At 39.9% G+C, this 15,761-nt stretch overlaps 1 protein-coding gene across 2 annotated transcripts in view; it reads right to left on the reverse strand.

Moving 5' to 3' along the window:
• The window catches only part of LOC121875707 (facilitated trehalose transporter Tret1-2 homolog), an 85,036-nt gene extending 69,826 nt beyond the window's left edge, over positions 1–15,210 (reverse strand). For both annotated transcript variants that reach the window (XM_042380347.1, XM_042380346.1), the window contains exon 1: positions 14,747–15,210. Coding sequence is in view for 1 of the 2 variants with exons in the window: in XM_042380346.1 (XP_042236280.1) it covers positions 14,747–14,759 (13 nt within the window). In the remaining variant the exon portion in view is untranslated. The remainder of the gene's footprint in view (positions 1–14,746) is intronic.
• Between the last annotated feature and the right edge of the window lie 551 nt (positions 15,211–15,761).

The raw sequence follows: 15,761 nt of genomic DNA on the forward strand, positions 1-15,761 counted from the left end.
AAATATACCACACAGAAAAATTAGGTCAAATAAGAATGAGCCAAGGTGGATGACCAGAAAACTTAAACATGACATAAGAATAAAGAAAGGAATATATAAGAAATTAAAGGGAGGGGAGGAGCAGCTCAGAAACAGGTATAATGAACTATCTAGGAATGTTAAGAAAAATGTAAGGAAAGCAAAGAGAGACTATGAAATCAAAATAGCAAGAGAATCCAAGGCGAATCCCAAGGGATTTTTCCAGGTATATAGGACAAAGGTCAAGGACAAAGTTGGGCCTTTAAAGTCAGGGAGGGGAGAAGTGATAAATGGCAGTGAAGAAATAAGCAAAGCATTGAACTGCTACTTCTTATCAGTTTTCACAGAAGAAATTTGGGATGAAATTCCGGAGGTGGAACTGATATTTAAGGGAAAAGAAGAAGAGAAATTAAAGAATATCACTATCAGAAAAGAGGATGTTCTTAAGAAGATAAATAAACTAAAGAACACAAAATCCCCAGGGCCGGATGAAATTTTTCCTCGAATCTTAAAAGAGTGTAGGGAACAGATTAGCGGACCCCTCGTAAACTTATTTACAATATCATTAGACACTGGGGTTGTGCCAGAGTTGTGGAAACAGGCGAATGTAGTACCCACATATAAAAAGGGAGACAGAGCATCAGCGTCAAATTACGGGCCGATCAGTTTGACGTCAGTAGTGGGGAAATTTCTTGAATCAATTATAGCAGATAGCATCCGATCGCATCTAGAGAAAAGCAAACTAATCTACGACTCTCAACATGGGTTTACAAAGGGAAAATCTTGTCTAACAAATCTGCTAACGTTTTTTAGGAAAGTCTTCGAGGTAGTAGATAATGACGAAAATTACGATGTTATTTACTTAGACTTTAGCAAAGCATTTGACAGAGTACTGCATCAGAGGCTTCTGAGAAAAATTAAGGCTCATGGTATTGAGGGGAAAGTTTTAAATTGGATAAAATCATGGCTCACCGATAGAACGCAGAGGGTCAGCGTAGATGGTGTTAAATCTGAGTGGGGCCGTGTAACCAGTGGGGTTCCCCAGGGGTCAGTACTAGGCCCACTCTTGTTCATAATCTACATAAACGATTTAGATACTGGGATCAGCAGTGACATAAGCAAGTTTGCGGATGACACCAAAATAAGGCGGCAAATTAATTCAGGGCAGGATGCAAATGCATTACAGGAGGATCTAAATAAACTGCAGGGGTGGTCTGAAAAATGGCAAATGAAATTCAACACCAGCAAGTGCAGCGTACTTAATATTGGAAGAACAAATACTTATAATGTATACAGCCTGAACAACATCAACCTAGAGAAGTCGACTTGTGAAAGAGACCTAGGGGTACTTGTAAGCCCGGACCTACGGCCTAGAAAACAGTGCGTTAATGTTCGAAATAAGGCAAACAGAGTATTGGGTTTTATATCTAGAAGTGTAAGTAACAAGAGTGCAGAGGTCTTATTGCAACTATATCTTGCGCTAGTTAGGCCGCACCTCGATTATGCGGTTCAGTTCTGGTGCCCCTATTATAGAATGGATATAAATTCACTAGAGTCGGTGCAGCGAAGAATGACAAAAATGATTCAGGGACTTAGAAACCTTCCATATCAGGATAGGTTAAAGAAACTTAACTTGCATTCCCTAGAAAGACGAAGAGTGCGGGGAGATATGATAGAAGTATTTAAGTGGGTGAAAGGAATCAATAAAGGGGATATAGATAAAGTTCTTATAATATCCGAGAAGGATAGGACTCGGAGCAACGGATTCAAGTTGGATAAGTTTAGGCTTAGGAGGGAGATAGGAAGAAACTGGTTCACAAATAGGGTGGTGGACGAGTGGAACAAGCTTAGCAACTTTGTAGTAAGTGCGGGAACTCTGGAAAGTTTCAAAAAGAGGCTAGATAGATTCATGGATGATAGAGAGTCGTAGTAACTCTCGACAGGAGCTGCCATGCACAGGCCAACAGGCCTATTGCAGACTCCTTATTTTCTTATGTTCTCTCGCCACGTGTCAGATTACAACCGACCATAACAGCGATCTTCATTTGTTGAGACACGAGAGGTATACCCTGGGACACTCCTTGAAGTTATATTGTCCACAGTATTTGTTTTATATGATTGGGAATAATTAACCGAAATTTAATTATCCCATGTTGGGTAGTGAACCCATAAAAATTGTTAGTATCAGTAATAACATGGTGTGTTGTGAGTGCATCCTCCAACAGTTCTAGTGAAGGTACCATATGTAAGTTTGTCATGTGGTGTAGTCTGTGTAATGTACCACCAGTAATGTTGTCAGAAGCAAGAGTATCCACTTGGAATTGCAGATGAGTAAAGTCAAGGAGTTGAACCTTGTAGTTGTATGTTAATGACATCTTATACCTAATTTAATTTCATGAAATGAAATATTTAGACAGAACAAATGAAGGAACTAAGACAAAGAAAGAAGTATGAAATAAGAATATAAGGGAGAAGAGGAAAACCCCCGCCCTTAAAACACCACCACACACGCAAAGGAGCTTAAGAGAAATGGCGACGTGACTAGTCAAGTTAAGTTAGGTCAAAATATGGGACCCACTAATCATCTATTCTACATCTAACTCCAATGCTTTAAAAGTATTTTTTACCTTGGGCCGCTGATAAATAAATTTGTGTAACAATTTTGTACTGACCATCACTAAGGTTTATAGAATTCAATTCCCTAATCAAACAAGCTTCAACCAGAAGTCTTTCTGTGACACATGATGATTTGTTCACTTCTAAGCTGTTTTCCCAATCCATGGGATGATTATTGTTCCTAACATGAACGAACAGTGCACTGCTTTCAGATGCTGTTCTGATATTGTACTTGTGCTGTTTAATTCTGAGTTGCAATGCTTTCCCAGTCTGTCCTACATAATTTCCATCACAGTTACTACATGGAATGCAGTAAACACTTCCATTTACATTCAAGGTTGGACTATTCTTGATTAATATATTGGTAATAGTAGAGTCATAATTAAAAACAACATTAATATTTAATAATTTAAGGGACTCAACTAACAGGACAAATTCATTGCGACAAGGCAGAGTCAAAATATTCTTAAATGTAGGAATTTTCCTGGTTTGAGTAGAATAAAAGGATTTTTTAGCCCTTTTAAAACAATGATCAACAAACAATGAAGGGTACCCAAGTTTTTGTGTAATGGACTGAATGTGTTTCAGTTCTTCATCAATAAATTCAGCGTCACAAATACGCAAACATCTCAAAAACATAGCAGAAAAAACTGACATTTTGGTAGATTCTTGTCTACCTGTGTAGGCTTTCTGTACACCTTGAATTTATAGTTATGACCATTTCTAATGATAAGCATATAAAAAATGGAAAGGATCCACTTATTTCTCTTTCAATTTTGAATGTAATACTAGGGACAAGATCATTAAGCTTGTCTAAAAATTCCAGTGGGTCATTGTTTCTAGGCCAAAGACAAAGAACATCATACTATATATATATATATATATATATATATATATATATATATATATATATATATATATATATATATATATATATATATATATATATATATATATATATATATATATATATATATATATATGCAAGTATATCACTGTAGGTGCGCGTGATCTAGGTATATGCTGATAACCACAAGGAAAGAAGAAAACACGAAGTTCCCAAGCGCTTTCGTGTAATTCACATCTTCAGGGGTGAGTACAGACTAAAGAGAAGTACAAAACAAAGTGTATATACACAGAGGAGGGTGAGACCAGGTCCACAATGGTCAGGTATTAGGTAATGACCCTACTAATCTTTAAATAGCACCGCAGCGGTCGGTAGTCAGGTCAGAGGGTAAGGTGACCCAACCTTCTCACCTGGTTACAAATCTTCTTAATTACAAAATTGTCCAGTTTGTACATGCCATTACTCAAATTCATGTTGAATGCTTCGGTATGTTTATTGAGACTAGATTCTATGATGTTCCTACTATCAGTTGAATTACAAGGTAATATTGAGGAGGCATTATCCCAGTCAATGCAATGCTTGTTATCCCTCAAATGAACAAACAGAGCATTAGATTCCTGGCCTGTCCTAACACTATATTTATGTTGTTTAAGTCTAGTTACAATATCTTTACCTGTCTGGCCTAAGTAAAACATATTGGGATCAACGAGCAACTCATGACGCTTCGAGTATCACTGAATCACTCAAGACATGCCTTTTTCATCATTGCATATGTCCCAACACTGGAAGCACAGAATTACATCAAGGAGGCCTTTTATGCTGACCTTGACTGAGTGCTAACCTCTATCCCCAGAGAAGACAAGGTTGTACTCTAGGGGGCAGTGAAATTTTGCTCAAAGCTGCACTCTTCAGGCATTGTTCCTTATACATATCTAAGACTCCATGCCAAATTTGAAGCTGAAATGTCGAGGTTTAGTCTGCCGCATTTTCTACTGAAATTTTTAAATTTACCTCTGACAGACACCAGTTCACAGAACCGGACAAGACTCCCTACACTGGCTGCCGCTTGTGACCGATACTTGATTAGTGATTATGCTGGAGCTGCCATTGCTACTGCCACCTTAACTGACTATGGCATTATCACAAAGGATGACAAGAGTCAGGTTATTGGACCACATAAGCTGCGGGATGCGAGACAAAAATACCGATTTAAGAGGCAAGAAATTGAGATGGCTAGTTTAGATAATTTGACGTCACTCTATTTTGATGGTAAGAAGACCGCCACTCGTGTGATGATAAAGAATGAGAAGACCGAGAAATGGAGTTCGAGGATGATGGTGAAAGATCATTATGTCATCATGGTTGAGCCTGGCAATGAATATCTCACACATGTGACTCCCAAGACTGGACACGGAAAGCAGATTGCCAAAACTATTCACGAGTTTCTGGTGGAGAAAAATCTAACCCAGCAGCCCATTGTGTGTGTTGGTTGTGATGGAACCAATGTAAATGTAGGATCAGAAAATGGAGTCATTCATCATCTTGAAATGTTACTTGGTCACCCGCTCCATTATTTCATATGTCAGCTTCACGGAAATGAGCTGCCTTTCCGCGCAGTTTTTTATCACTATGATGGTAAACCAAGTGGTCCTGAGCATTGGCGTGGTCCCATTGGAAAGCAGATCAAGGAGTCTTTGTCTGAGCTTCCAGTTGTCGCCTTCCAGCCAGTCAGTTTCCCTGATTTCCCTGTGTTTAATGATGAAGTGGAGAAAGATCTGTCCTGGGATCAGAAATACCTGTATAGGATTTGTAAAGGAGTTATCACAGGTGTTGTTGAAGATGACTTGGCTGCTATTGAGCCAGGTCCTCCCTGTGTGTCAAGGTGGAACACCTTATGGAGTAGAATCCTCAGGCTGTATGTAGCAACATCAAGACCCAGCCATGAGTTGAAAAGAATTGTCATTACAATAATAAAGTTCAGTGCTCTAATGTGGTTTTACATCAAGATACACCCTTACGTAACACATGGCTCAAGGAACGTATTCCAGTCCCTGCTAGATATGAAACACCTGAATAGTGAGGAGACGATAGTGAAGAAGGCTGTCCAGAGAAATGAATATTTCGCCCACACAGATGACCTTCTTCTTGGTATGTGTGCAGATGAGGACATGACTGTTAGAGAAAAAGCTGTCTCAATGATAAGAAAAATTAGAGAGGAGAATCAGCAAAAGGAAGAATGCACTGGCAGATCTGAAGAGGAGGAGGAAGATTCTGATGCTGCTGTTGACGAGAATTTGTTAAACTATACTGATGAGGAGGGTAAAGATGGAGATGGGAATGAGGATGTGCCTCCTGTAGTCAACATGAGAAAGGTGGTGACTCCGAAACTAAAGTGGCAAGCAAAAAACTATCATTCCATGATTAACTGGAGGAATGAACTCAAGACTGAGCCTCCTTACATTGCTTCTCTGTCAAATCTACAGGTTAATGACATTCTTGAGACACCATTAGTGGTGCCCAAGTGGCCAAACAGCACTCAGGCGGTCGAGAGAGGCATAAAAGTGATGACTGAAGCTTGCACTGAAGTGACGGGATACGAATCGAGAGATGGATATATTAGGCAAAGATTATTGTCTAGGAAAATGATGCCAAGGTTCCGCACAAAAAAGAATTTCAATATGAACTTGTAATGATTTTCTATACGGTGTACCTGTAAAATAACATGTGAATTAAATCGATGTCACCCATGTAAAATTTATCATTATCCTGGAAAACATTAAATGACACCTAATTTTTGGTATACACTAAAAGTTGACAAAAAGTCGTTCGCGATGCGGCAGGGTAAGTATGCATGAAATGGCATGAAATTTTGCACAGGTGTTTGTTACAGCCATACAAACGATGCCTGAAAAGTGCAGCCTGCAACTCAAATAAAAGTGTTTTTTCCCTGCCCCCTTGGCGACTTCAGTGGCAGAGTTGGCAGAGATGCTAGCATTTGACAGGAAACCTTAAAGAGAAATTGACTAGGCAAGTGTAATGCCAATGGTCTGCTACTCCTCAGCAAGTGTGCTGCGCACAACCTCACTATCACCAATAACTTGTTTCGGCAGGCCGACAAGTTCAAGGGTTCGTGGAAACACTCACGATCCAATCACTGGCATCTCATTGACTACATCATTGTCAGAGAAAGAGATCGCCGTGATGTCCTCATTACCCGTGCCATGCTTGGCTCAGACCTCCAGAAGAGGTTTTAATACTTAGCGTCTGGAGGACCCAGCAAAAGCACATGTTTTCAGAGAGCAGCTCGAACATGGGCTTATAAACACCCAACCTGCAGAGACCCTCGGCCAGATCAAAAGAATACACCAGGACTGGTTTGGTGAAAATGACCCGGCAATCAAAGTACTCATCGATGATAAACGTGCTGTTTTTACTGAGTGGCAGAACACCCTGAGTCTAGGACCAAAGATGATACCATCCACAAGAACAAAGCGTCAACCTAGCGGGAACTTCCCATTCTAAAAAATGACTGGCTTAAAAATAAAACCTGTGAAATACAAAAACATGCAGATCACCACAAGATGAGCGAATTTTTCAATTCAATTAAGATATTTTATGGGCCAACCACTCGTGGCGCAGCCCCCCTCCGCTCATCTGATGGTAACCTTATAATTAAAGACGATGAAGACCTCCTTCAGCGCTGGAAAGAGCACTACCATTCATTGCTCAACCGAAACACCGATGTGGATGTCCTGACTACCCAGCAGGTCCCTCAGCATCCAGAGCTGACCCACCTCAGCTATCCTCCATCCCTGGATGAGGTAGTTACTGCCATTAAACAGATGAATAATAACAAAGCCTCAGGTCCTGATGGAATCCTAGCCGAGGTGTGTAAAGCAGGAAGATCTCTGTTTACCACCCGTCTCAACTCTTTCCTAGAGAATGTATGGGAAAAGGAGGAAATCCCCCAAGTTCTTAAAGATGCCTTCATCGTCAGTGGCAACTATCGCGAGATCTCGCAATTGTCCTTAGCTGGCAAGATTATCGCCCGAGTCCTCCTAACCAGACTTCTTCCTGAGGCGGAAAACTTCCTCCCAGAATCTCAATGTGGTTTTAGACCATCCCGTGGCACCACTTACATGATCTTTGCTGCCCGCCAATTACTGGAAAGGTACAGAGAACAGTGTCGTGACCTGTACATGGCTTTCATCGACCTAACCAAGGCCTCCCCCTCAGTCAACAGGGATCCTCAGCTATTTTGGCTGCCCACCAAAAATCATCGCCTTTGTGAGGCAACTCCACGATGGCATGAACTGCAGTGTCCTGCAAAACGGCACCCAATCTGAGTTCTTCCTCATCCAAACGGGGGTTAAACAAGGGTATGTACTGGAACCAACTTTTTTTTTCCATTTTCTTGGCTGTCTTCCTTACTCGTGCCACTGCCAATTTAGCCGGCGGGGTGGACATCCAGTACCGGGTAAAGGAGGGTCTTTTCAACTTAAGACGACTCCAGGCAAGAACAAAGATGTCGGCAGCTTCCATTACTGAACTTCAGTGTGCAGACGACCTCACCCTTTTCGCTTACACTGAGTGTGACCTACTGGAGATCCTGAACACTTATACAGATGCGAATGCACACCTTGGCCTTGAGGTGAATGTATGTATGACCCAAATTTTTTTCAGCCTGCCCCTGGATCAGCCATACCAACACCATCCATCCAGCTTAACGATACTATCCTCTGTAATGTTATTCACTTTCAGTATCTCGGCTCCCACCTGTCCACCACCACGGACATCGATGAAAAGATTCAGCATCGGCTCAGATGTGTATTTCAAGCCTTTGGCAGACTCCATACCCATGTCTTCAGCTGTAGGGAGCTGAAATTATCTACAAAGCTTCACGTATATCGAGTAATGGTCCTCCCCACCCTGCTGTATGGCAGCAAGTCATGGGTCATACTGTATACAGGAGGCACCTCAAGGCTCTTGAAAACTTTCACAACATAGTCTACGTTCGCTGGGAAGACAAAAGAACAATTGCCAGCATTCTCGCTGACACCAACTGTACAGTAGGAGCATACAGGCTACTTTTATCCATGAACAACTACGTTGGACTGGCCATGTTACCCTCTTGGACAACAGTAGACTGCCAAAGCAGTTACTTTATAGTCACCGAACTAATAATAAACGTAACACAAGCGGGCAACTGAAAAGGTATAAGGATAGTCTTAAGACAAACCTGAAAATGGGCCAAATCGACCACCTCACCTGGAAAACGATTACTCCATAACGCTTGGAGGAGAACCACACAAGAAGGTATCAACACTTTCGAGTTAGCCCGACTGCATACCGAAGCAGACAAGCGCCAACGCCGGAAAGACGCTACCGCCGCCTCTCCCGCACTAGATGTAACCCTCCACACGTGCAACATCTGTGATCGACCCTGCCTGTCCCATATCGGCCTCTTTAGTCACCTCAGAGCTCACCAACGAAAGTGACATCCTTGATAACTCATATCATTGTATCCTAGTTGGACGACCGTCATACTCGATTCCGAGTGACAGCAAAGTAGTAGTAGTAGTAGTAGTAGTAGGCTATATTGTATATATGTGTATGTTAATATAATTATCGCTATTAATGTAGTGAAATGACAGATATAAGCACTCGCCCTACCTTAAGGAAAAAGAGCTACTCCAATTCTTGTGCAACCTACAAGTTGCGAGATAGTCTAAAGACATAAAGCGCTTAATAAGGTTCAAACGACCTCAAACCCAGGACTTCCGTGTTAGCTGGCCGACCCTCTCATCATTGCACCACGGCTCACACCATCGCCCCTCTCACTGAGCAGCCTTAGAATCCAATGGGTAAGGAACAATTTTAGCGAAATCGTCCACTGTTTGATTGGAGACAATCTGTATCTGTCTGCTGGTGGCCATGGTGTCCATTTTCAAAATGACAGCGACATCACAATAAAATACGCAATATTTCAGCTTCTATTACACTTAAACCTTTGATTTTTGTGGTTTGACTCATGTTTTCTGACCCAAGGAATCTAATAGTAATATTGGTACAGCTGTAAGATGTCATTTATTCTCAAAATATAGGTTTTTAATATATACAAAAAACGAAAGAATTTTTACGAATTTTCAGGTATTTTATGAAAAATAAATAAACTTCAAATATTTTTAATACTGAAATAGATCAATGAATTGGTAAATCTTAAATCTGAACAGAGACCATGAACTAAAACACACAAAATCTGTGCACAAGTTGCATAAGTGTATATGTATATCATTCTAATATTTACTTTAATTTTTAATTCCAATAGTCTACACCCGCATTTAACACTGTATACTTTGGTAAATCAAAGGAGTTCAAGTACAATCATAGAGTGTAGTAATACTACCAGAGTAGTACTATACTCCTTTGTCATTCCCATGGCCAGGGCTGGAGTAATTGTATTTGTAATTTAATTGAAATGTAATTAATTACAAGAAAATAGGAATTGTAATTGCAGTTGTAATTGAAAAAAAAATTCAGTTAATTGTAATTATAATTGTAATTTAAATGATAATCATGTACACAATTGTAATTTAATTGTTATTGTGAAGTCGGTCCCCCGATCAAATTTTCAAGTCAACCATCATCATGACCATGGTTCATTCCACTGACTGCCACTCACGCAACAGCCAATTGCAGTACTGTAAACCTTTGGCTAGAGTCCTGCTGGACTCTGTGAAGAAAAGGTTGGACCCATACATAGAAATGAGGGATGTTCGAGCAGCGGCTTTTCTAGGTCCTAGGTTCAAATTGGATTGGCTGTTGGCGCAGGAGCAGAAGGACCAGGTACTGATTGATATCAAGGAAATGTTGGAAGACTCGGAGCCAGTTCAGGGGGGTCAACAGAGGAAGAAAATGACAAAGATGATCTAGCAGAAGGATTACCTGATTCAAAAAGACCCAGACTTTTCTCCTTCATACCACTATCGTCAACTAGGCGACAAAATCAACGAGCATGAGAGGGAAGTACAGCGAGTCCGTTGTTGAAACAATATGTGGAAGAAGGAACTCTCCCATTTTCAAGTAATCCAATGCTCTACTGGAAAGAAGTGCCCCCAACTTTGCACCCACTGAAGAACCTGGCAAGGGAGCTGATGGAGTGTATTGCAACAATCTGCTCCATCCGAGCGAGTTTTTAGCATTGCTGGAAATTATTTCACAGCCAACTGGGCCCAACTTGGTGTCGTTTCTTTCCAGTCATTGTTAATGATAAAGTGTAATGGTGAATTATTTTAAAAACTCCCAACTTTGTAAATATTATGTGTAACTTGCACTATGCATGGACTGCACTGGAATCTTGATAGCCTATGTCTGCTTTTTTCATAATAGATTTAAGTGAAACATGTTCATCAATACGGATTTAGCCCTTATAACTAGACGGCATGACGGTTTTCTATTCAAAGGGTGAGCTAGCATGTAGAAACTTGTAATTGTAATTATAATTGAACTTTTGATTTTCAATTTGTAATTGTAATGTAATTGAACATTTGAAATGTACTTGTAATTGTAATTCAAAATTCATGCAAGTATTTGTACTTGTAATTGTAATTGACTTAAGAAGGTGTAATTAATTAAACCCTGCTCATGGCACATACAACTTAGATTAATACCGGTATTATCAAAACTGAAATTAAACACATCTTGGTGAACTTAACACCTCAAAAGATAACTATGAAAATCTAAAGTTATACTGAAATTATTACAGTAACACAGAAAACATGCATTGTCATAAATTCAAATCACAACATATTAATATTATTCATATTGCATACTACACATCTACCATGTATAACGGTAGGAAGGAATGTATTAACACAAAAGCTATAGTATCAAATCAGTGACATAATAGGACAAATATCACATGATGTCACAAAAAATTCAGATTGATATATGTGTGATCATAGTTTTAAAATGCCTAAAAACAAAATAAATAGTAAATAATAGCCATATATCCAAAATCGCATTATATACATCATCCATGACAACAGAAAGACTGATTATTAAAAAAAATATCAGATAAAATGAATAACAATGTGTTGGTTCTGGAAATTTCATTCACAGCCTATCTTTGTAGCGAAGCCTATGCAGAGCACCACAACATCCATGTCAACAGTTCTGATGAATATTTTACTGTATCCTCGATGTGCTCCTTCTGCAGCATGCATTAACCAGAAGGGTGTCTGCCTCCCCATGTCAACTTGTGGATACTCCTTCAGTTGGATAGGTTGGTTCCACATATCATATATCCTCGATAGGTGACTAATACATTACCTGGAAACTTTTCCAGGTTAACCTGGGTACTGATAAGATGGAAGAGCTCTTTCTTATTTTCACTCTCTTGCAGAAAGTCCAAACATTTCCCTGGGAGCTTTTGTCTTCCCTCAACTCGTCGTCTGGTACCATGTCCCCTTTATCTCTTATGGCTGATTTCAGACTATCAAACACCATGTCAACACGTTTCACAGAACCTTGAAATTGATGCCTGATGTAATCCATGATCTGGTGTACATAAGCATCAAAACTCTTGCAAGTACCTGGTTTGATCAAGTTGACAGTTGCTGCACCATCAACAATTACCAAACCTGCATCATGTTGGAAACTGGTAATGTCATGGTGTGGTACCAAGTCTTCGAGAAGAGGAAGTCTGACTTAATTCCAAATCTAAAATCTTCATAGACTGATAATGATGGAGGGAAAGTCTGATTCTCATGTTAGAATAAGTCAGTTAGGCTAGCATCGCGGATTTGATGCATTATAAAGGCTAGAGAACAGACTTCGATCCTGCCGCACTGATGAAAGCTGTTTCTGTGACCTGGGTTTGTTTTTCTAAAATTGTCTACTGAGAAGACTCAACTTTTTCTTTGTCACTTTCTCTGAGTCACTCCTTGTGCGATCTAGCACAAACATAGGGTACGATATTTTGAATGTTAGTTATTCCTGTATAACAAATAACTGAAATATTAATGAGGGCTTGTTACATTTATTGTTGTGTGTATGTACTGTATTTGATGTGAGATAACACATTAGAGGAGTAAATCGGTCTCATGTGTTATCCGAATGTAAGAATTGATCACATCGAGGTGACAAAGTCCCCATTTGACCTGTCAACTTTGATTTCAGAATGAATAAGACATCGTACAACAATATCAATATTACTATTAGATTCCTCACTCCAGAAAACATGGGTAAAGCCACAAATATCAAAAGTTTAACTGCAGTAGAAGCTGAGATATTGTGTATTTTATGTGATGTCGCGTACAGATTGCCTCCGATCTTTAAAATGATCCTTATGGGCCCTAGTATTAGTATATAAAGTATGAAGCTTTCGTAAAAAAGTGCGCGATTTTTCCCTTATCCTCTGGACTATTTGTTAATCATATAGGACAAGGGCGGACGGAGGAGAGGTGTATCTATATATACGTAAAGTATCCGAGGTTACAAACTAGTGGTCATTTGTAAACATGGGTTACTACTTTGTCTACCTTAAGTTCTGTTGATGGATGGACGTATTTTCTGAAAATTTAGCAGTAACAAACTACAGGTTGCGACATCATCTTAACTTGCTACCTTCCCAAACACCTTCGCGTCGTCCACAACTACAGGTTGTGGACCACATAACAATTTACAATTTCATGCAAAACCTATATCAACCTAACCTAACTAAACCTAACCTAACCTAACCTAAACTAACCTAAGTACAGTAGAAAATTACAGGCCAATCAGCCCAATATTACCTATATGCACACACCTGACCGATCACACTCTTAACAAAGAATCACAGCATGGTTCATGGAGAGAGATCTCGCCTGACAAACTTACGCACTTCCGAACATTGTTCATAGTAGACAGATGGTAGTGTGGTAGTGAAAAAAACACGACTAAGAGATGGAGCTTTATCCCTGACGGTTCATCACAAGATAATAGTCTTGTGACGAAACGTCAGGAATAAAGCTCCATCTTTTAGTCGTGTTTCCTTCACCACCACTCTACCTTACTCACTTTCCTCATAACGGTAAGAGACTACGTGGAACAAGATCTACCAGTCGATATGTTGTACATACATGGATTTTTCTAAGGCGTCTGACAAAATCCCACATACACTGCTAGCCTCTACGAACCAGGCACGTGCCATCACAGTTAAAATATTGAAGTAGATTAACAACTGACTCGACAAAAAGTGGTTATAAACGGAGTACTGTGTACACTGAGAATTGAATAAAGGTTCTCATTGGTGTGCCACAGGGATCTATCCTTGTTTGTGATATACATTAAAGACCTTGATGGAAATATCTCGAGTCGCATTGTCAAGTTGTGGACGACGCGAAGGTGTTTGGGAAGGTAGCAAGTTAAGATGATGTCTCAACTATGCAAAATGATTATAAGACTGGTAATTACTTTTAACTCAAAAATATATGACTGCAAGTAGGGTACAACATCCTTTATCAAGACTTTCCAGAATACTGTTGTTAAAAAAAAAGATCAAGGCGTTATGATAGATCAGCCATTAACGGCGGGGCAACAAGTGAAAAAAAAAATAACAACCGAGATCTCGGAATTATAAATCGTATCATCAAGTACAAAGATAGGAAGAAGTTCCTTCAACTTTATAAGTCGCCAGCACGTCCCAAGCCTGATTAATGTATACAAGCACGGAAACATTACCTCCGGAATGACTGAGCATCCCTAAAAAAAGGTTCAAAAGGGGACAAAACTTCAAGCTCGCCAAGATATCATGCAGAACGAATATAAGACCTTCTTTCCTCGACATGACTACCTCTAGTTTTGGTGGCCATTTTGTTAATAAGGTAAAAGTAAATGAGATAAATTTCAACTAAAGTATTGGAGGTAATTTTTTAACTAGGATAGTTAGGATAAATACTTAGAGATTAACGTTAATTTCTTCTGGGGCAGAGAATGCAAAAAATCATTATGGCTATACGTAAACTCTAGTATAGGCAACATATTTCAGATTATCCTTACTGCGGAATTATCAGTGCCTACAGAGCGAAGCATGGCAGGATGTGTGACTGTGTGAGCCGACACACCTCCCACACCCCTATCCGTATCCAGTCCCCGCCTGCTGCTCTGCCTTCACACAAATTTTATCACTAAGCTTTAGTTTAAATAGTTCGTGACTAGTCATAAATGCTTAGACATCATAAACACGAAAATAATTCAGAAAATACTTCTTAGGTGGTTACTTACAGACAAACTGCATAAATGTGTAACTGAAATCTGCAAGGCATCACTTCTTGTTCTTGAACACATCAAGTCTTTCCTTGTGAAATAGTGTTAAGAATGATCACTTCTGCGACTTGTCACTGCAGTAAGGACACACACACAGCTACCAAGGTGTAACATTAGATATTCAGAGAAATACAAGTGTGGCTTCATGGAGACCGGTACTGACAGAGAATGATAGAACTGTAGCAACTCGTTTATGCTTTTAAAAGGAAAATATACGCCTCTATACATATACCAAACACACAAAGCGAGAACACAACTGGTACTGGGCAGTGGGCGGATGCACAGTGCACTAGTATGCACGGCTGCGTGTACAGAAACTGATGTAGTTGTGGGGTGGCACCGTGGCTGGTATAGTCCACCTAATATATGCGTTGCCAGGCAGTGTTTGTTGCTGCGGTGGGCCAGCTCGCAGTGTTTGTGGCTCAGACCTAACTATGCTGTAATCGGGGTGTGGGGGAGAGGGGCAGCCCAGGAAAGATAAATATATAGAGAATGAAAGAAAACGGTGGCCCAGCAGTGTATTGACGTGCAGAGCTCACCCTTGTGTCCGCCTGCCTGCCACTGTCACGGAGCTGCCTTAGTGATAACTTGCTGCAGCAGCACTAGTGTGCTACTGAGAGTGATTAATTCATTTTCCTTCTCTACTGCCATGTTTCTCATTACAAGGGAGTGTGTCTTGAATTACTGATGGTATTTTTAACTACATTCCGAACTGAATCCCCCTCATCATTATCTTTTCTTCTGGTTCCCAAAAATTACTTACGTGATAGCTTGATGTGAAATAATAAATCTTATGGCTTCAAATGCACTCAAATATAATTTAGAAATTGTAAACATAACAATCTTGTTTGTGAATTTACGATTAACGTCGACCTTTGGTGTTGTCGGTGATGGCGATATCACTTATATTCACTTATCAATGTTATCACCAAATTATTAATCACTAAATTATCTTATGGCTGGCCTTAAGCAT

This window comes from Homarus americanus, unplaced genomic scaffold, assembly GCF_018991925.1.
Source record: "Homarus americanus isolate GMGI-L3 unplaced genomic scaffold, GMGI_Hamer_2.0 scaffold22250, whole genome shotgun sequence".
NCBI lineage: Eukaryota > Metazoa > Arthropoda > Malacostraca > Decapoda > Nephropidae > Homarus > Homarus americanus.